The sequence below is a fragment of the Echinops telfairi genome, unplaced genomic scaffold (assembly GCF_000313985.2).
Source record: "Echinops telfairi isolate 266 unplaced genomic scaffold, ASM31398v2 ScPeMD7_4;HRSCAF=17, whole genome shotgun sequence".
NCBI lineage: Eukaryota > Metazoa > Chordata > Mammalia > Afrosoricida > Tenrecidae > Echinops > Echinops telfairi.
In genome coordinates this window covers 8,579,066-8,602,719 of record NW_022103900.1, presented here as the reverse complement: position 1 = coordinate 8,602,719, position 23,654 = coordinate 8,579,066, and the positions used below count along the sequence as shown (strand labels likewise).

Genomic DNA, 23,654 nt, shown 5'->3' with positions numbered 1-23,654 from the left:
ATGGATGTATGTATGGATTGTGATAGGAGTTGTACGAGCCCCCAATAAAATTATTTTTAAAATATTTGCACAATCATATTCTCACGTACATTTTTATAATATCAATGGGGAACATATCTCTCTTCCTAGAATTCTCAAAAGATACACACGTCAGATAGAAATTACCAATAAGCCCACTAAGATAAGAATATATATTGAAAGTTCCCTTTGAAAACAAGCACTGTCTTTTAAAATTTTGGTGATAGTAACTCATTCACTTCCAAATTAATATCTCTTGAATATCACTGGTGTGTTAAGTTTTCATTATTAATTGGCAAATATGAGACATACCTGGCACATTCAAGTTGAGTAGTGTTTTTCAAACCTAAGGTTATTGTAGATCATATAACACATACTTTACAATACATATTGATCAGCAACTAAATATGTTACTGTAATGTTTTAAATAATGAAAAGGAAACATTTTTAAAAATTATTAATTATAATTTCATAGAGAAAGTTGATATTTGGGTGAAATTTTCATCAAATTACTTGCTCAAAGAAGGATAGGTCTAGGATTGTGGATACTTGCTTTCTTCCCTTATATTTGATTTATTAGTATATAGAAAACTATGAATTTTAATTCATAATTCAAGTTATCACCATCAGGACTTTTGATGATATAGTAGCACTGCCTTATTTCTGATATGTAGATCCTGAATATATCATTGGTCATAGAAGTTACAAAATGATTTCTTATTGAAGACTAATTTCAACAGTCTAATAAATTTTGATTTGTTTGCATACTACACTCAAAAAGACTGAATGTTCAACATGGAATATAGTAGCAAATAGAATTTTAATCTACTTTTGGTATGTATGGATGGATTGTGATAAGAGTTGTACAAGCCCCCAATAAAATGATTTTTAATATATTTGCACAATCATATTCTCACTTACATTTTTATGTATTTGGTTGCATTTGGCACTGAAAATCTTTTTTTTATATCATTGTATTGGGGGCTTACACAGCTCTTATCACAATCCATACATATATCCATTGTGTCAAGCACATTTGTACATTTGCTGCCATCATAATTTTAAAAACATTTTCTTTCTACTTGAGCCCTTGATATCAGCTCCTCATTTATCCTTCTTCCTCCCCCACCCTCCCTCAGGAACCCTTGATAATTTATACATTTTTTTTTCATGTCTTAAACTGATCGATGTCTTCTTTCACCCACTTTTCAGTTGTCTGTCCCCCAGGGAGGGGGTTATATGTAGATCATTGTGACTGGTTCCCCCTTTCTCCCCCACCTTCCCCTTCCTCTCCTGGTATCACTACTCTCATTATTGGTCTTGAGGGGTTTATCTGTCCTGGATTCCCTGTGTTTCCAGCTCTTATCTGTACCCGTGTACATGCTCTGGTCTAGCCGGATTTGTAAGGTAATCTTTATGTTCCATTCAAGCATTAACATTGAATTAAACATATTCCCAGTAACAAGGTGTTGGTTTTTTTCCCTCTGAAGAAATACAGATTATCATCCAATGTTGACATTGAGTTACAATCTCAACAAAGCATACATAAAATAATCTGGACTTCTGTGGAAATTCTGATATCTTACCCCAACATTAAATCTAGATTTTTAGCATTTGGCCCTAAGTGACAGAGTAAGATACATCACTTTAACAACTTAACGTAAAATCATAGAAATGGCCTCATTGGCGTTACATATATAATGGAAAAAATTCATTGAGTATTTTATAAAAACAATGCTAGTAATATTTTGTCTTTTGGGGGCAACATTCTTCCCCAGACAGTCTTACATGCATTCAGGGTACCAGTTCTTCACATAACAGTAGATGAAATGGGAAGTTGACCCACTTTTACCAACACGGAATAAGAACCAGAAGTCATATATCTGTGAATAAATGTGTGTAGGCACTGGCATTCAGAGGAACAAGTTCATTTCCATGGCAGATTTTCATTATTATTCAGAGAACTGTTAGGCCTAACCTCCATATATGGTGTGTCTGCATTAAGACTCAGAAAATAAGTTTCTCTCAAACAAAAGAAAGTGGAATTACATACTTGTAATTCTTTTTACCACTTAAAATTTTCATGGAGAGAATATTATGATGAAACTAACAAACAAGCATCTACAATTCACACGAATTGAAAAAACAAACAAACAAACAAACAAAACCCCCTCATGTTGATACCATAAACTGGCCCTCAAATTGTATAGGATAGAAAAAGTGTCCTTGCAGACAAAATTTCATCAGCAGCAAAAAGCTTTTTGTTAGCTGTAGACATACATTCTACTTAATTTTTGTTTATAGTAATTCTGTCAACCTAATTATATGCTTGTTATAAAGCAAATGCTATAATAGTAACTTAAGCAATAATAAAACCCTTTGGTATGGTATTAATTTAACTCACAGGGAAATTTTGAAGAATATTTTGTTTTATATTTGAAATAATTAAAATGTAACTTTAAATAACAAGATGCTTTATTTTTATGTTGTGGAGTAGAATCTTTCAATCTTGTAACTCAGGCTTGAGCTTTTTCTTTAGTTCTTTCAGTTTAAGGTACGTTGTTGAGAGTGTTCTTATTTGATTTTTCTAACCCTAAGTCTTTGCAAATTTCATTGTAATATTTTACTTTGTCTAATCAAGTTGGCCTTTGGATTTTTTACTCGGTTGAACATTGTTTCTTCCATTTACCTTACCTACTCCATGATTAAGAGCAAGTTACAGCGTTTCTTCAGACACCCACTATGAGCTTTTCTTTCTTTCCTGTCTTTTTAATGACATTTTGTTTTCTTCATGAATAATATTCTTGATGGCCTCCTACAGCTCCTCAGGTCTTCTGTCATTAGTGTTCAATACAGGAAACCTGTTCTTGAGATGTTTTGAAAATTCATATGGGATATACTCAGGGTCATATATTGACTCTTGTGGACTTGTTTTAATGTTCCTCAGCTTCAGTCTAACTTCCATATGAACAATTGATAATCGGTTCCGAAGTTGATCCTTGGCCTGGTTTTATCTATTGATTTTGCGCTTCTCTATAATGTCTGCTTACATATGTAGTCAGTTTTATTTCTGTGTATTCTACCTGGAGAGGTTCATCTGTATAGTTGCCATTTGTGTGGTTGAAAACGGAATTTGATATGAACACGTCGTTGGTCTGCAAAATTCCTAATGTGGTCTCCAGCTTCATATATCTCACTGAGACCTGATTTTACAACTACTGTTCTTTACTTTTGTTGCCAATTTTTGCATTCAAATCACTGATAATTATTCATGCATCTTGAGTGATCAAAATTTCAAACTGAAGACAGTGAAATTCTTATATTCAACACTAGCTTTAGTGGTCAGTTGATAAATTTGAATAATCGTTGTGTTGATTGAATTTCCTGGAATTTGGAAAGATATCATCCCATCACACACAGCATTGTACTTCAAGCTACATCTTATAATGTCCTTTTTTTGACAACAAATACAATGCCATTCTTCTTGATGATGTCATTCCCAGCCACATGATTTGCTGTTTCAAAATGGCCGATATCAGTCCATTTCAACTCACTAGCATCTAGAATATCAATCTTTATGTGCTCATTTCACATTTTGAAACTTCCAACTTTCCTAGATTTACACTTCATCATCTATTCCGAGGTCCAATTATGAGTGGAATTTTTGCAGCTGTTTCTTCTCATTTTGAGTCATGCCCCTCAGCAAATGCAGGCCCCCAAAGCTTGAACTCCACAGGCTGCATTCCAGTCACGTCAGAGTGACCAATGTTCCTTTGAGCAGGCAGCTCATCCTCAGTCCTATTTTCAGTGCATTCTGACCAGAGGGCTCATCCGCCGGCACTTATCTGACAATGTTCTGCATCTATCCACTTTCGCTAGGCCTTCCGTACCTGACAGTGTTTGCTGCTGTCCATAACGTTTCAGCAGTGAATTCTTCCAAAGGGCACAGCCTATTCCTTCTCCACAGTCTGTTCTTAGGCTGGAAGCTCCATTGAAACCTGTTCCCTTTGGGCGACCCTGCTGGTATTTGAACCTATTCCTTTAACCAAATTCCTGGACTCTGGTTAATTTCAATATCATTTTTTTTTTGTATGTAGACTCAAGACATTATCTTAAATCCTTATTCAAATACAGATAATAATTTATATTCAAATTGACTTAAGTCTATTCCTAAAATATTTCTGCTCTCAGTCTTATCTTCAAAATTCCTGTAACCTTTTAGCTCATGAGTTGGCATGTCTCCTCTTGGAGTTACAGATGATCCTAGTCGCTTCTATTTGAGGCTCACTAGCTCTAGAACATAGGGGTCACCTGGCAGATGCTGGATGCCCAATAACTATTTGGTCAATGAATGAATGATACCTGTGTCACATATTACTGTCAGATGAACCATTAATCCCCAACTTCTAGCAAAATCTTATTCTATGTTTCATGGAAATAACAGTTTGGAAAAATTTCTTAGTGTTCTCTCAAATTTGTGCATAGTGTAAGAAAAATAATGGCTCTCTCTTCTAAAGCTGTTTCAACACTATATCTGTGAAACCCTTTGGTTTATTGTAATCTCTTATCAAATTAAAAATATTTTGTATTTTAACTACAAAACACACTGGTGATGCCCTTAATGTGTCAAAATTGCTCAAATGGTTGCCCATTCTCTATTACATCTGTGTATTCCATTACTCGAATTGTATGCTTATTAAAAATTAGTATGTCCATCAAAAATTTTTATAATAAAGATAAAAGTATTGTTTTTCTTCATGTCAGTTTATGCCATGTGCATGATTATCATATTATGTACTTCAGTTTAATCTTATATAATTGGATGAATATGAAAATAAAGTTAGCTGTTGTGTTCATAAAACTAAGCTGACATTGAATAAGCTTAATTCTCACCTGCCACAGATATACACATGAAAAAAACAAACTTGTAAACTTCAGTATAGATGAGATAATTACAAAAATAAGGGAATGAGATTTAAATTTCTAGAAGGATTTTAAATTTAGTTAGCTTTACAAATTTCAAGTTCTTTGTCCACCTTGCAGAAACTAAGCTGGAATCAAATGTGATGAATTGTAGGTGTGGTCCATGCTAGAAAGATTATGCAAAGAAAGTGTTACCATTCCTTTCCATTACAATGAGAATTCACATAGTCATATTTTCCAGAAAAAAAATACCACAGACACTTTCATTCTTAACCTTGGCCCTCAACCCACGAGAGGTTCGACTCTCTACCCTCATCTCAGCCCTGGTGCCATAACGGGTTACATGTTAGAGTGCTAACCACAATTTTGGCAACTCAAAACCACCAGCTGGTCCATGGGAGAAAGCTGAGGCGTTCCCCTCCTGCAGGCTCGGAACCCACAAGGGCCGTTCTACCCTGTCCTACAAGGTCACTTTGAGTCACAATCAATTTCGTGGCAATAGGTGACAACCTAGCCTCCGTTTTCTTATTTTTCAACACACTGAGCAAGTTTAGGAAACTGCTTGTTTGTTTCTTTGTTTTCTTTTTATTTTCTTTTAAAAACCATTTTATTGGGGGCTCATTCAACTCTTATCACAATCCATTACTTGCTTACATCCAGTGTCAAGCACATTTGTACATTCTTTGTTTTCTTAAAGGAAATGAAAATAATCTATAAGTGCCAATAACTGTGTTTACATGAGCAGCAAGAAGATAAAGGTTATGTGAAGAATTTACACATGCTATCAAGTACAATTTACAAATTATTCTTATGTGATTTCACTAAAAGTTATAAGCATTAAAATTAAAACTGACATTTAAAAAAAAAACATTGAAAATGCTTAACATAACTTATAGAGACCCAATTGGAAAATGTGCCTTGAATCATGTTCCTAACTGGGCACTTTTGACCAACTTTCCAAACAACCACTGGTGACCCAGGAACATGCTATAGACAACTTGAACATTGGGCTCTGTCATTCTGAGGTACATAACACCCTTCATAGACCACAGCAGAAGGATTAAATTAGAAATCCCATTAAATTTATAAGTAAATATAACCAAGAAACAGAAGTACTTGCTTGAACTTTAACCTGAAATGCAGTAGCTGAAGAAGCAGCATCCCAAGATTAAGGAAATGGTCATTGGAATTTGGATGAGTTCAGATCTACTGGAATATGTCCACATATGTTTTCTGTTTTCGTGCCTTTATGCAACATGCGTTAGTCTAGTAGGCATGGTTACCCCTCATAAATGAGTGTTATTGAAAGTATAGCCATATCTCCAACCCCCACAGCAGTATAATTAGCCAAGTTATCACTTTTGAAGATATACAAATGAATAATTCATATATTGAAATCTAAAAAGAAGTCCTACGCATGTTTAAATCTCTTTGCTAAACAGTGCGTTAGCATTCATTGAAACAATGTTACTATCAGTAGAGTGCCTTAAGCCCCACGGGGATGATCTATGATGTACTAAATAAAATTACAAGGATGTCTTCAAAAGAAAACCAAGGATTTACAGAAACAACAATTATATGAGTGAATTTTGAGCTCTCACTCGATAGTAGCCCTGATATAAGAACAGTTAATTCTCGTCACATGGCCCTCCCTGGTACGCTCCCTCATGAGCAGATCACTGAAGACATGGGTGCGTGCATAGCCAAACGTGAAGAAATCCGATGGTGCCCAGTTATCATATAAAATAGCGTGTGGGGTCTCAAAATGAGAAGTCATCTAAATGAGGAGTCAGTTACACCCACCCAGAAGAAGCACATCACTCTGTGTCATCCAAGGATTGCAAATGATCGGACCCAAATCTGTAGGAAGAAACAGGATCAGTGCCTAAGTTCTAAACATCAGGTTTGTGGAAAGCTATCCTTGATTGTGGTAACCCCAAATCCATTTATAGGGTCGCTATGTGGATTACGTTCCAGATGAATCTGCAATGCACAAAGGCTCGGAATCTTAACAAGCCTATTACCAGACAAAAAGAATTGTAAAGTGGATTTTAGGAGCTGTACTTTGGCTGGCCACATCTTCCCCTCTCTCAACATCTCAGTGCTCCCCAGAACTCCTTGACCAAGCAAATCCACTGTCATTAAGTTGATTAGAGTTCCTTGTGATCCATAGTGACCTTCCATAGGGTCTCTGAGGCTGTCAGTCTTCACCGGAGCAGATATCCTCCTTGTCTGCCATGGAGCCCCTGTGGGGTTTGAACTGCTGACTGTGCAGTGAGTAGTCTAACGTGTACCAGCAGCACTCTCCTCAGAACCCAACTCAGTGCCATGGGGCTGATTCTGACTCACAGTCAACGACTAAGACAGTGTTGACCTATCTCTGTGAGCTTCCTAGACTGTGACTTTTAAAGTGAACAGAAAACCTCATCCTCCTGAGACACCACCACGAGGGCTGCCTTTTGACTCAGGAAGATGATAAAGAAAGCTCAAGGTGGGTATGACTGCTGGCTCTGCAAATGAGGAGCAACACAAACAGGCCTATGGCGAGCCAATCCGTGAGCCTCTCTGGTCAAGGCAAAGAGAAGCAAAATAAGCAGCTGTTCTCATCTTAGAAACAAAGAAACCGTCCAAACAGAACTAGGCTTTAATTGTTCTGCTAGTTCTATGAGCAATGCTCACTTGATCCCTCATTAATTAGGGCGACTGCAGTCCAAGAATTGGGCTATGATCTGTCTCCTGGATCCAGTTCATCAGCATGGGGCATTATTTGTACGTTTTAAAATGTTCCTTCTTCCTTTTTTAATTTATTGACCAAGTTAGAAAGTAAGCAGTACATTTTGTGGCTATTTAAATATTAATTTATCTGCTACACGAGGGTTACTATTTCCTAGCACTCAGTATCCAAGTTATGCTTTTTTCAATAGTTTCCATGCCATTTGCCTATTTTGTTATTGGAGTGTTAGTGTTTTTGAACGGTTTTCAGTCTTCCTTATACGTATCACTGGTCATTTGAGCTTTTAAAATTCATCATTATGTGTCAGATGTTGCTGGCAGGTGCTGTCAAGTAGATTCCAACTCACCACGGCCCTGTGCACAACAGAACAAAACACCACCCAGTCCTGCACCACCCTCACAATTGTCCTTGTGTTCCAGCCCATGATTGCATCCTGTCAATCGGTCTTGTTGAGAACCTTCCTCTTGGCACGACCCCTCTACTTTACCAAACAAGATATCCTCTCCCAGGCAATGGTCTCAACTGATAACCTGTGAGATAGTTAAAGTTTATTGTGTCAACCTGGCTGATAAAAGCATGTGGGATTAACTGCGGGGCAAAGAGATAAATGGCTTGGTGAGTCTTGCCTTTCTAGTTCTCAGATCTCTCTGACGGTAGGAATAGGGTGCGGCTGCCTTAGCCAGTTCCCTGCTTCAGCTTTCAAGGCTGACTTCCTGCAAGACATCCCTGAGGAGAAGCCACATGGACCTACCCTGATGCAGCCCTGGGTGCTAGAGCAGCCATGTGGAGAACCCTGCCAGTGCTGAGATGTTTACACACTCACTGACTCAGCTTTCCTCCTGCAGTCGGCATCATTGCGTCTGTTTTGTGAGATGGAGGAGGACTTTATAGATCAGTGTTAGACATTTGGGCTAATGTTGGATTTGTGGGTTTGGGCAGCACTGGGTTGGGATGTTTTCTTGATGTGCACTTACCCTTTATATAAAACTCTCTCTTATACGTATGAGTTTCTGTGGATTTGTTTCTCTAATGTACCCAGACTAACACGACATGCCCAAAGTACATGAGACAAAATCTCACTATCTTTGCCTCTAAGGAGCATTCAGGCTGAACGTTTTTCCAAGACATATTTATTTGTTCTTTTGGCAGTCCATGTTGCTTTCAATATTCTTCCCCAAGACCATAATTCAAATGCTTCAAGGTTTCTTTGGTCTTTCTTGTCCAATGCCCAATTTTCACATGCATAAGAGGCAATTAAAAATGCTATGGCATGAGTCAGGTGTACCTTGGCCCTCAAAGTGATAGCCCTGCTTGTCAACACTTTAAAGAGGTCTTGTGCAGCAGATTACCCAATGCAATGCATCACTTGATCAAGTGACTGCTGCTTTCATGAGCATTGATTATTAATCCACACAAGATGAAATCCTAGATAACTTCGGTCTTTTTATGTTTATGTAACCTATTGCTCCAGTTGTTAGGATTTTGGTTTTCTTTACATTGAGTTGTAATCCATACTGAGGGCTGCAATCTTTGGCCTTCATCAGCAAGTTCTTAAATTCTTCCTCATTTTCAGCAAGCAAGGTTGTGTCATCTGCATACTGCAGGGTTTTTTTGTGGGGGGGGAGGCGGGCAGGTAATTAATAAGCCTTCCTCCAACCTGATTCTGCATCTTTCTTCATAGAATTCAGCTTCTCTATCTCTCAGCAAACAGATTGAATACGTATGGTGAGAGAATACAACCCTGACACACACCTTTCCGTAATCCATGCATTCTTCCTTTATTCTATTCTCAAAACTGCCTCTTGATCCCTGGATAGCTTCCATATGAGCACAATGCAGTGTTCTGGCATTCATTCTTCTCAAGACTATCCATAGTGTGTTATGGTTCACACAGTCAAATGTCTTTGCACAGTCAATAAAACACAAATAAACATCTTTCTGGTATTATCTATATTCAGCCAAGATCTATCTGACATCAGCAATGATATCACTTGTCCCAACTCCTCTCCTGAATCTGGCCTGAACTGCTAGAAGCTCCATGTCAATCTACCGTTACTTTCTTTGTTGGACCATCTTCCGCAAAATTGTACTTACATGTGATATTACGCAATAATAGTACAGCTCTATAATTAGCACATTCTGTTGGGTCACCTTTCTTTGGAGTGGGCATACATATGGATCTTTTCCAGTCAGTTGACCAAGTAACCATTTTCCAATTGCTTGGCATAGCTGAATGAGAGCTTTGAGCGCTGCGTTAGCGGGTTCAAATATTTCACTCGGTGTGCCATCGATTCCTTGAGCCGGGCTTTACCCAATTCTTTTGGTGCAGCTTGGACTTCTTCCTTCAGCAGAATTGGTTTTCACTAGTATACTACCTCTCGAAAGGGTTGAATGTAGTTCTTTCTGGTACAGTGATTCTGCATTTCCATTTTCTTTGGATGCTTCCTGCATCATTCAAGATGTAGAATCTTTCAATTTTGTAACTCAAGGCTTACGTTTCTGGAGTTCTTCCACTTTAAGATACGCGGATCCTGTTCTTCTTTGCTGGTTTCCAAACTCTAGATCTTTGTACAGTTCCTTTTAGGATTTTTGTCTTCTCGAGTTGCCCCTTGAACTGTTTTGTTTAACTCTTTGGCTCTGCTATTTCTTCTATTGGCCTTACCTCTTCTCTGATTAAGAGTTAGTTTCAGTCTCTTTGACATCCACTTTGGTCTTTTCTTTCATTCCTGTATTTTTAATGACCTTTTGAGTTTTGTTACTATGATGTTCTTTATGCTTCAATGCTGTCCATAGCGTTTTCAGTGGCCAATTCCTCTGATGGGGACAGCCTATACCTTCTTCATAGTGTGTTCTTCACCTGGAAGCTCTGCTGAAACCTCTTCACTTTGGGTGACCCTACCGGTATTTGAAATGCCAAGAACATAGACTTCAGCACACAAGCCATCACAGTATGACAAAATGACACACACATAGTGGTTGTCAAATGTGCTGGTTTAAAAATTTTCTGTGTTCGGGAGGGAGGGAGGGGATGAAGAAGGGAGGGCAAATAAATGAGCTGATACCAAGGGCTCAAGTAGAAAGAACATGTTTTGAAAATGATGATGGCAACAAATGTACAAATGTGCTTGACACAATGGATGCATGTATGTATCGTGATAAGAGCTGTATGAGCCCCCAATAAAATGATTGTTAAAAAAAACCAACTTCTGTGAAACAAATCCTTATAAACTCCACAGTTTAAGATAGCACAAACTTATTGTCAGAAATATGGTCGTTCTGAATCAGAACCTACTGATTGCACCGAACAACACACCATACTCAGTGTATTCTATTAGGTTTTCTTTGCTTTTCAAAGAACCACCTATGAAACTAATGTTCTTTGCTCATTTAATAATCTGGTAATATACGCTTGTACTTATATTCCCTTTGTTTTGTTATTCTTTTTTTAATTTCTCAAATTAGATATCTCATAGTGTTCTTTTGTTTTTTTCTTCATCGCCTTTGTTAAATATGAAGTGATTCAGCACTGCTTGGTCACATCACAAATATTTTGACAACATTTTTATTTTCTAACTATTTAGATATTTTATTTACTGCTTAATTCAATATTTGATTGGGAGGATATCCTTATTTCTAAGTGATTGGGCTTATTATTATTTATTTAAAAGGATAAATTTTATTTTTCACTGTTTATAATTCTATCATTATTATAGGTATCATTGAATCAATTTTGACACACAGCAACCTCATGTTACAGAGCTCCACGATTTTCTATTCTGTATTCTTTTAAAGGAAGAATAGTTTCCTTGAGATTTTTATTATAACTTTCTAGTTTTATTTCATCCCATATTAACTGTCTGCTACTTTGAATTGAGTTCAAAAACAATATGCCCAATTAATTTTCCTTTTTGGCTCTTAAAATAAAATTTAAATTTCTATCCTTATTAGATATTCCCTTTTAGTTACACAATTTATGGGATCATGAACATATTTTTAAAAATCCACTTTAAAGTTCATTCATTCCTGAATTGGTCTTTTTTCTCCCTAATTCAGATGGACTGGTTCATTTGAAAATACATGAATTTTCACACATTACCATCATTTGCTAAATTGTACACTAAGTGTTGTCATCGGTACATTTGTTGGCAGGCTGACTTTACAGGTGAGCTGATAAAATTAAAAGACCACATTGTATCTAAGGCATCCACTTTGTCCAGCAGGGAATTCAGTAACCACTTAATAATTACAACTCTGATGATAAGAGCATTTTTTTCTCCTCAAGTGTATTTATGTAACATTTCTTCCTCTTAAAAAATGTTCTGTGTTATTGCAAATGGTTTTGACCTTGAAGGTGAAGCAGAACAGAGCAAAGCAAAGACAACGCTCCACAATATTTCATTAAGAGTAAACAATTCAACTGTCTTCCTTGCTCTCTGTGGCCTGATCTTAGGATGCTTAAATTTTTATTTTAGACTTGGTTTCTTATAGGGAGCTTACTAGGGCATAAGAATGAACACCAAGATATAACTCATAATATACATATGTACAAAAGTAAATCTATATAATTTAAGGGTAGAAATGAAAATATATGTGTAAATGTACACATATATTTATATGTGTAAATATACATATATATAACATGGAGGCTTCAAAAAGTTCATGAAAAAATAGAACTAAAAGATAATGTTTATTTTTCCCACAAACTTTTTGAAGCCTCTTTATGTGTGTGAATGTAAGAACTAAAGATTATTAGCCCAAATGCTTATTCTAAAAGTTGGGCAAATCTACTTTTAAATCTTTTTACCATTGTAAAATTGTATATCTGTGTATATATAATATCTTAAATAATACATAAATGAGATGCACTTCAACCTCAAAATATTAATATTTCATTGTGTACATTGTGCACTAGTAAATATTCCTAGTGCACACTATGCATATTAAAAATTAAATGATCTCTATTAAAGAATCTCAGCAAAGCAGCAATACAATACCAAAGGAAATGAGTAGACTGATAGTTAGCATTTCTTCACTGCTTCTAGAGAACTCAACTATTAACTCATAAATTTGCACCTCATAAGGTTTGGCAAACTGTAAACTATATCCAGCTCTTTCAGTATGTACATGTGGCTCTGAAGTAAAACTGAAAAAATTTGAAAGGATATTATTTAGATAATGCTGATTTCATTTGTTTGTAAAAATAAATGTATGGCTCTCAAATAACTTTAAATTGTTGCGAGAGACAGGAGGACTCAAAAGTTTGCCGGCCCCTGCTCTAGATGATCCGTCATGACCTGCATGTTGGAAGGTATACAGATGGCAGAGGGGTGGCATCTGACCTCCTCTACCTACCCAAGTGGGGAGGAGAATCCAGATCATCAGTACCAGCCACCCCAGGCGGATTCCTCCGGGGCAGAAATCACATATGCCTCCCACCTCCAGCCTGTGAACCAGTTCTGACACCAACCAGGCCCCCAAAGACAATTGCGTCTGATCATCTGTTGTAAGGACCATCCTTATCTTACCAGGAACAACACAAAACAAAACAGGTGATACTTCTAGTTCAGGAAACACTCCACACAGTTGATGGCAATGCCCATGGCTATAACTAGTGCCTGGGGCTCTCTGGCCTCTGCTCTGCTTGGGTTCTTTTAGTTCAACTGATTACTTCCCTAGCGGCACTGCACTTTGTCAGCAAGCCTTGGCTCAAAAGTTGCAGCTCTACTTCTATGTGTTGACAAAGCTAGCTCCCTTTTGAGTAAGTGCTGGGGCACTCTAGTCCACCAACACACTTTCTGCCTGAAGGTACTGAGCAGCCTACCACTACACCGCATGCTATCACTTCTGCGGCCACCATTTCTCTGTTGCTGTTTCTCAGCATCTCTGGTGTCGCAGCTCTGTCTCCTACATTGAGGAACCTCCTACCAACAGGAGAAATCAGCCAGGAGCGTCCTTCAGCTCTACCCCTACAACAGATAGGCAAGCCTTTCCTCGGAGATGGCGTCTTTAACTGGAATTTCTAACCCCTAAATGAGTGAGAGGACACATTTCTGTTTGTTAAAGCCATACGCTTGCCACATTTCTGGTACAGCGTCATCAGAAAATGGAGATAGTGGTGGAGGTTGAAGATGGTTTTAGTAAGTAGAACCCACAGAACTGGATCATGGATTAGAGGAGAGTGGTTGAAATTTAAGAGCAAGAGTTTGAAATGGGTTTCAGGCTCCTCTTAGTTATTCTGGCAGGAAGACCAGATGTCTAGGAAGAGTGTTGGATGAATTTTTGGAAAGCAGAGGAGACAGCTTTCAGATTTAGCAAGGACTGCAAATGACTAAGTAGGACAGTCACGGAGCCTTTGCAAGAAAGAGAGAAGTGAAAACCAGATGGAAAATGTTTCTAAGTACCTGGATATTAGAAAATGAGGGACAGTAAGTATAGTTTATATTTTAAAGAAAAATAGCAGCTAACGCTTGGAAACAATTTAGAAAGACAAGGGTGAAATGAGATCAAAAGAAAAATATTTGCAGCTTTTAAAAATTGACTGCATGTTTAGGACTGGCACACCTTGATTGGGTATGCGGGCTTCAGAGAAACTCCCAGAAAGCAGGTGGGAAGGAAATGTAGGGGAGACAGGTATGGGTAGATCCTTCACTTGAGGTGGAGAGAGAGCGCGACATAAAAGGAAAGCTGGAGGCGTACACACCCAGATCTCAGATCCATCTCTCAAACCCCAGCTGACCCAGGTTTATTATCTGGTGTTTTACTATGGGGAAAACGGTATGTTCATGAATTTGAATATTTGCAAAACTGTCGGTACATATTTTCAAGAGTACATCAAAAAGAACTGGTATAAAACCACCGAGACCTTCCTGAAACAACAGTGCCAACATGGAAAGTGATCATCTCTTCACACTTCTGAAGACGGTGTGTCTTCTCCCTGTAACCCTTCCCTTTAGAATTCTGCTCTCCTCCCTTTCCCCGATGTCACATGGAAGTTAGGCCATCCTCAAAGGGCTCAAATTACGTTTTCAAATCCTCCTTTTCAATGTTCCCTGGGTCTTGGAAACATAAAGAAGTATTGAAGAGGCAAGATCAGGATTGTGTGATGGCGGAGGTGAGGTTTCTCGCTGGAGTTTTGTAGGCTGCCCTTGAACAAGGAGCAGATGCGCTGTTGTGACACCAACTTCTTCAGAGGGACTTGTGGACGAGTACCAGACTATGGACTTGAGTTGGGCTGGGCTGGGATGTTTTCTCGGTGGATAATTACTTCTTGAAACTCAGCTCTTCTTACACACAAAAAGAACAGAAAAAGCAAAAATGTCTTTGCTGCAACATTCCTGGCCTTTTTCTCATCAATGAAGTTTTCAATCAATTTAAAACCTCTTCCTTATAAGTTCCAGTAGCCATCTGCATATTTTGAGACCCCTATGGGCTCTCAAAGCATAGTCACCATAAACGTCTGAGCTTGTCTGTCTGCCTTGAATTTAGCTGACTCAGCAGATCCCTTTGGATGCCACTGTGTTGATTAGACTTTTTCCCCCCAAAAGGCAATCCAAAGAGGCCAAGACAAAGGTATTACTGAAAAAACTTGTCTGTCGCTATGATCACAGAAACAGAATTAAACACGTATCGTTTGGAATAAAGCCATGTATGTCTAAAATGAAATCCAATTAGCAAGCCTTTGTGACAGCCTCATATTTTGATTCCAGAGTAATCATCAAAGACTTTCTGGTATACTTATGGGAAAATTCTGGGTATATTGTAGTTAATAAAACTGACATAATTTCTGCCTTCGAGTACATTTTTAAACTGCCATTGTCCACATAAGGTCTTTTAAAACTCCCTGTGGCAGCATAAGCTTAGCCTGCTGACATTCTGCATTATGAGTCTTGGTTAAAAAATGTCATGCGCTCCTTAACCTATATCGAAGATAAAATTATGAAATGGCAAAACATCAACTGGGCAGGAAGTAACTTTTTAACACAGGCAGTATGGTTGAGAGAACACATTGGAACCTATAAATAGTCATGCATTGGGCATTTATTCATTCCATAAATATTTTGGGCTGCAGATTGACAGTTAGTAAGACCGGATGTTCTCTGGCCTCAAAGACCTCCCAAATTGATGGTGCAATGACAGAAGTTCTCCCCAAGAAGGGAAAGACACTTTCAGGTAGCACTAAGCCCAGAAGAGGATGTTCCTTACACATAACTTTGAATAGCCACAATCTAGGAGAATAAGTGCTTTGTAATTAGAATATTGATTGTGGTGTTAGGAAATGACCTGCCTACCCAGGTCAGTGTGGAGTGCAGAAGCATCAGCCTTAAGAATAGCCCAGTACAGGGGAAGTGGACTTCTAGAGAAAAGACAGACACTTCTGATCACTTATATCCATGTCATTAATACTAGCTCTATAGTTGGTATCTATAATCAATTAGTAAATAACAGTATCATATATTTGAAAGCTATACCAAAGAAAATATACTTTCATAAATCATGAAGAAGTTGTCTTAGTGTAGTGTGGAGGTCAGGAGCTTAAACAGTAGCTGAATGATGATATTACTATGTGTGTGGCTTCAGCAAGGTAATAAACTTATCATGTTTGATTTCCTCATCTATAAGATGATCACAATGCCCACATCAGAGGATGAACATTGCAAAGTTCAAACGGTGCTTAGATTATGGTGAGCACTTCACACATGGAAAGTCTTATTCACACGACTTCGTAAGGTTGCAGCCATGGGCTCCAACTGAACAGCAATCATGAGTCTGGTGCATTAGCCAGGCAGTGTCAGGTTCTGTGGTACATACGGTGGCTATGAGTTGGAACCAACTCGATGGTACTTTTACAACAGCAACAAATAGCGTGGACCCCAATGACTGTCACCTAACATTGGGTGGCCATTCCAGGGGCTTGGGGGAGGTTTCTTTTGGTAGTACATTGTTTTTATTCCAAAAGAGACATGCTTTTAATGTCTTTGTCAACTTTGAAAGTATTGATTAAAACAGAATCAATATGGTAAGTCTGTTTTCAGCACTTTTGCCTCTCAAAGGGTTTTTAAATCCTCACAGCATTCTTCTAAGCATCCTAGGAAACTGGGTAATCTAAAGAGCGGTTTGCCCGTAGTGGAGTTAGCGCTGTCACACTCTTACTCTGGTCCAAGGAGACTTCAGAAAAATGTCTAGAATTTCCCCACAAACTTTTTGAAGGCCTCTCATTGCTATACTAACCAACTCAACATCAAACAAACTTCTATTGAGCAGCTGTTAAGTATCCATCAATATGGAAGGTCCTTCAGAGGATTAGACATTCTATCAAATTTGAACCTTAATCAAAGAATCTACTATCTAATTGGAGAGAGATGATGTAATATCACCTTTTTAAGTAACCTCACCAGGTTGGGTCAGTTTTCAAAGTTCTTCAAAATCCTTCTTAACCATCATCCTTTGTTACAGACTTTCAATAAGAACGCACATTTCTAGCTGGTCCAATAGTCCTGATATCCAATGAGCCAGGACACTTTGTAGAGCTATTAAAACAAATGTTCAGGGTATCTGAATGCACTTATGAGAACTTTTAGAACTTAAATTGGTGAGAAATGTGACCCACGCTTTTCTGCATTTTGGAGCTGTCATAGATTGAATTATGCACACCTCTCCCCCTCCCCAAATATACGGCACCTTAGCTGAACCCTGATGCTCAGTGGCTTGCTAATTATGCAATGATGAAATCTGGCAGTTATGTAATGGTGTAAGCATCCCCTGTGATATGGTCTCATGTGATCAGCCAATCAGTTGTAAGTGGACTAGAGTGGGGTGCAGCACCCGACTCAGTTCACAGACCTGGTCTGATTTGGGGAGCTCTCCTGGAATGTGTCCCCGTGCCTTTTATAGCAGAGAAAAGGATAGAGAAAGAAGAAGCTGACCTGGAGTGAGTCCCTTGGACCTGGGGGTCCCGACACTGGGAACCTCGCAGAATGAAGAGACAGAGAAAGAAAGCCTTTCCCTAAGTCAATGTTTTGAATGCAAACCTCTAGTCTTCTAAACTGTGGGAGGATACATTGCTATTTGTCCAGGACCTCTATTTAAGCATTTCTGTTATAGCAGCCCTAGATAACTAAAAAAGACCTGCTGGCTTAGAGGTGGCAGGTTGAGTTACAATCTTCAAGGTTGGTTGTTCGAAACAACTAGCCACGCCATGAGAGAAAGAAGGGCCTGTCGATTCCCGTAACGAGTTACAGTCTTGGAAACTTATAGGGGCAGTTCTACTCTGTCCTATAGGGTCACCGTAAATCAGCATTGACTCGATGGCAGTGAGTTTTGAGGTTTAAGATACCTAAGACAAAATTTGGCACTGACAGGGTGGGGTGGTGCTTTAAGAGATACCTAAAACATGGAAGAACTCTGAGGGGTGGGCGCGTTTTTAGATGACTCACAGTAAAAGACGGACTGCAACAGCAGGCGCAAGCATGGGAGCAACTGTGAGGATGGCGCCGGGGAGGACGGCGTTTCAGTCTATTGTGCAGAGGGTTGTCATGGGTGGGAACCGACTCGATGGCCCCTGCCAGCAGCAATGGTAAAAGCCCGAGGAGTCCTAGGGACCTTGTGAACTAAGCATTGTGCTAACAGTCAGGTCAGTGTGCCAACTCACCGCTGCTCTTCAGGAGTGTAGAGAAGCTGTCTGCTCCTGTAAGCCCCTAAAGAGTAGGAGACTCTGAGGAGTAGCTTCCCTCTGTCTACACAGGGTCGCTTTGAGTCGGAGTCTACTTGAGGGGAGTGGGTTTAGTTTGGTTTGGTTCACAGTGAAAGCCCAGAGGGCCTTGAAGAGACGGTCGATGGGATTGTGAGCTTCAGAGGTAATTGTCGCGAAGGTTCAGGGGAAGCAAGAACTCTAGCACCAGAGACTGCACATCTGTGCAAAAGCAGCTGCAGAGAAATGTGAAGGGAACCCAGAGGCTGGTGCCAGCACACGAGACGAATCGCCAAGGAGGAGACCAGAGTGCCTTCAGGCAGGGGGCTTTCTGGGGGAGCAGGGCCCTCTGGGCACTTATTATTGAAACACTTGGCTGAGGACAGCAGAGGTTGGGCTGCACCCAGAGGCCCCAGGGGTCCATAAGCCAAGGAACTCGGAGAGGAAGCTGAAGAGGTAAGATAAGAAGCATAGCTATCCTGGGCTCAAAGGATAGGGCCAGCTCTCTGGGATTTCAAAGGGCGAAAACACGCCTGGTCTACTGGGTTTCAATGGATGGGGCGGCTCCCTCACAGGCTTCAGAGTCAGAGCTTTACCAACTTGGCCTGGAGGGTGGGATGCCATTCATGAGTGCCATGGGGCTGGGGCCAGGGGGTTGGGCTTGGTTCTGCTGCCCAAAGCTGAGGTGGCAGGGCTGTCCTGCCCAAGGACCAGAAGAAGGGGAGCTGGCAGGACTGAGGGTGGGCTAGAATGGGACTGCACAAAGCTGGGGTAGTGGCGGTGCCCACTAGTGGGCTTGGAGAGAGAAGCCGAAGCTCCATCCAGAATCAGGAGAGCCTGGCCAACCCAATACGCACGGACCCGCGAGTACACGCTAATTAGATAGGCCATCCGTGGAAGTTCAGCAGAGTCAAAAGACAGAGAGAAAAGGTCACATAGTAATATCTGTCACTCTGCAAGGTACTTCGACAGTTGGGAACAATATATTTTATTACAGGTTTAAGAATACTGACCCAATAAATTAGTTTTTCAACTTGTGCTGTGTCCCAATTCACAATTTGAGAAACACTGCACTAGGTTCTCTCGAAAGTTTCTACTAATTTAACATTTAAAATGTCAGTTAATCCAATACTCTAAAATACAAACTGTCACAAGGCATGGAGGAACAGAACAACCCAATGTCTCTGTGGATATTCACTGTAATAAAAGATCGGTGTTTGTTGGCTCAGTCATTAGTCTCCCCAGAGCCCACTCCTCACCTGTAGGTTGACTTACTTTATTCAGAATGTCATTTTAAAAAGTCAGGACATCTCTAAAGTGTTAGTTCAAGTCTTAGCTCAATTCCTCAGTAGTTATATTACCTTAAGTTAGTTTTCTTTTTTTTTTTAAGTTAGTTTTTTTATATGATATATTAATATAATACATCTCATTCCAGGTTATTATAAGGATTAAATCAGATGAAAATCAGATGATGTTTGTTCACTCATTCATGTATTACTTATTAAGTATCCATTACTAAAGATGGGAAAAGTGCATCTGTAACATATTATTCTTCAATTTATCAATACTCTTCTTATTGGTCTTAAATGTTAGGTTCCTCATGTAGTACAATTCTATATTATGGTAAGAAAATTCTAGATTGAAAATGTAGAACCAGAAATTCAAGTAAAACTATGCATGTACATATATGTAAACATGCATACCTACCCCCATCTCGAGAATCTTACCTCTTTGCTTTCTTCCAGATCTGATTCACTACTGAAGTCTTCTGTGTTTAAATTTTCAAAGTCAGACTCCCCAACAGCAATTGGTACCGTTACAGTAAGGCTAGGATTATTTATGAATGACATGTAATCACTTTCATCGATAATGTATTTTTCAACACTGCTGCCAGTTCCAATGCCACTTGTGGTCCCATTTACATCTTTAAGATAGTCAAGATCTTTCCCAATTTCTGTTGTATGATTGGACATACAGTTGTCTCTCTTGTTGTTTAGGTCATCAAGTGGTTTAATCTCATCTAAAATCTTTTGTTTCCTAACGAAGGACTGTTGAATAAATTCATATATTTTTCTTTTCACATAGGCGACCCCTCTGTGCATCCTATCCACAGCAATTTGGAGGTTGTTCATTTCATTATCATCGTCAGTGGCGGCAAGGTTGTCTGCACTGAAGGAGCTCAGAAGCAAGGCCAGAAAGAGGTTTAGGACCTGGAAAACCAATACAAACAGGATTATAAATTCAGCTCAAGAGAAACATCCGATTGAGATCACTGATTCCTCTAAATGAGGAAAGAACTAAACATTTTGACCTGCATATGAGAAGGAAGCACCATAGCACAGTAGTTAAGAGTTGGGCAATCTGAATGTGTGATCATGCTCAGTGGCTTCATCCTTAGGAAAAGATGTGATTTCTGTTGGTCTTAAGTTCTTCAATGTATAAAATGAAGAAGTTAAAAGAGCTAGCATGAAGTGTTTGCTAAGTTCCAAATTGTTCCATATGATGTAGACAAGTCTTGTGAACCAAACTCACCACTGCGTTTACGTCAATTCGGACTCATAGTGACCCTAGATAGGCTTCTGAGGCTGTCTGTCTTCACAGGAGCAGACAGCACTGTCCTGCGGAGTGACTAGTGGGTTTGAAGTGCTAACCTTGTGGGCAGCAGTCTCATGCTTATTGGACAACACCACCAGAGAGCCTTTACAAAGGCTTTCAGTTAAAAAAATAACTACTGGTATTTGTAATTATACATCTAAATGCCTCTTATAGTTTCTTGTAAGGGCCTGGTGGCACAATGGGTTACCCGTTGAGCAGCTAACAGTCAGCCAGGTTAGTAGTTGAAGTCTATGAGCTGTTTTGTAGGGGAAAGTTGAAATTGTCTGTGCCAATAGGATTTACAATCTCAGGAGTGCTCTGGGCAGTTCTCGTCTGTCCTTAGGGTGGCTATGAGTTGGGATCCACTGGACAGCAGTGGGTCTCTAGTTTCCTTTTTGTTTAACAGAGATACTAAGTTGATATTTATTGAAAAATCAGTATACATAAAAAAAGAATGAATGGTTTAATATCAACATCGACATATCTTAATCTATTGTCTTTTTTATACTCAATGGCTATGTAATTAGAACTATTTCTAAAAATCTCTAATATTTCCATGAGACTAGTACATTAACATACTCTTTGGGATATGTTACACATTCCCACATTTTAAACATTAGCATTTCAAATGTAAGATTGAGGATTGATCAATTAGTCCATTCGGCATCATTAGCCATCTTTTGCTTTGCTTCAGAGACACTAGAGAATTGGCAAACCTAGGTTGACTAACCACCACATGACATGGAGTGACTGATTGCTATATGTCTAGAAGTGACAAGGAAATGATCGACTCATGATGAGCACTTAAAGGCACAATTTCTTAGTCCTATTTTGACCAGTAGTTTGGACATTCTCCCTTTGTTGACTCTGATCGCATCAAACTCCAAGCATATCTTTCTATGAATAGTCTATGAGAGGTACTCAATTGGAGGATCAATACTCCACTGGGGATCACACAATAAATGTAATGCAATGACTGACACCAAGCAGTTGAGTATAAAAATTGTAGAGTCACAGCTACTAACACTATATTATCAAAGAGTTGTATGAGCCCCCAATAAAATGATTTATAAAAAAATAATTAAATAACAACTCAAGGAAAAAAAAAGGTAGGAGTCTTTTAAAATAAACAACCAAAAACTATCATCCTTCTATTAGATTTTTAATATATTCCTGAAATACATATATTAATTGGGTACATACCACCAGGTTCCCAATGACCATGACCATCATGAAGACAGTAAGGCACATGGCTTGGCCAGCGACCTCCATACAGTCCCACATGGTCTCTATCCACTCCCCACACAGCACTCGGAACACGATCAGGAAGGAGTGGAAGAAGTCATGCATGTGCCAGCGTGGGAGTTCACAGTCGCTGGAGATCTTGCAGACACAATCTTTGTAGCTCTTCCCAAAGAGCTGCATGCCGACCACGGCAAAAATGAAGACGATGATGGCCAAGACCAAGGTGAGGTTACCCAGAGCCCCCACTGAGTTACCAATGATTTTTATTAACATATTTAATGTTGGCCAAGATTTAGCCAATTTGAATACCCGGAGCTGGAAAATAAAGAATTAATATGAATTACTATCATGAAAGATATTAAATATATTACAGTTTACCAAGAAATGATAAATAAAATTAAATCTCAAACATCTTCTGCCTTGTTCTTATACCCTCTTGAACTTGTGGCTAATTCTTTATATCACTTAGGAAGATTCTGGTCCTTTCACGTTTTACTCATGTAAATCAATCTTCCTGTGAGTGCATTTTTTTTATGATTCTTTGCAATATACCCATTCTTGGTTTTTGAAGGTGGTTTTAAAGTTTGTTTGTTTTTTACCAAACCTGACACTGTAATATTCAAATCTGAATCACAATGATTTCTACTGAAACAGAGTCATTTATAAACAGGATGCCAAGTAAGATCACAATGAAGCTGATATAATGAGCAAAAATTGCTTACTATTCACTAATGCTTTGGAGGGACATTCATATAGCTAGATGCTTCTGCATTGATGAACCCAGAATATTTCCCATGACTCTATAATTCTTTTCCAATTTGCAAGGACATCAGCATATGAATTCCTGGCTATGTTTAGAAATTTCTTTCTTAATCTTGGGAAGGTGTATATTTTTCAGAGGAAGAAGTGGGGAAAGATTCTAAGTAGACATTTTGCATTAGATTGTCATTCACTATTCCAAAGGACTGTGTATAGTTTAAAGTAACTACTGAAAGCAATGCCTTTCTACTACAATATTTACTTAAAACTAACTGTGACAATCCCTGAAAATGACAGTAAAAATAATAGCTTTATAATAGATTAAACAACATGATGATGTCATGTTCAATAAATGTTTTTCAGATTAAGTGGGAATAATTTCTTCAGGTAGGGACAGTTTGTGACAATGAAAATTTACACCAAAGTTTAAAAAAAGCATTAGTTATGTAGTAAAATATGTGACAATGCTAAATCCTGATTGTTGGAAAGGTTGTCATTATGGTTTGCTTTTATTTTGTCTTTTACCAATCTGAATGAACGGAGGACTGATAGTCCTTCCACATCCGCAAGGCCAAGTTCCACCAGGCTGAGCGTCACTATGAAACCATCGAAAATATTCCAGCCTTCTTGGAAATAATAGTAAGGGTCCATGGCAATGATTTTCAGAAACATTTCTGCCGTGAAGATCCCTGT

General features: G+C 38.8%; 1 protein-coding gene across 1 annotated transcript in view; it reads right to left on the bottom strand.

The window, feature by feature from the left end:
- Positions 1 to 23,654, bottom strand: part of LOC101644888 (sodium channel protein type 1 subunit alpha) — a 174,133-nt gene that overhangs the window by 32,624 nt on the left and 117,855 nt on the right. Inside the window, exons 15-17 of the mRNA XM_004703766.2 lie at positions 23,487 to 23,650; positions 22,161 to 22,517; positions 20,090 to 20,572 (exon numbers count right to left, since the gene is read on the bottom strand). Coding sequence (XP_004703823.1) covers positions 20,090 to 20,572; positions 22,161 to 22,517; positions 23,487 to 23,650 — 1,004 coding nt within the window. The remainder of the gene's footprint in view (positions 1 to 20,089; positions 20,573 to 22,160; positions 22,518 to 23,486; positions 23,651 to 23,654) is intronic.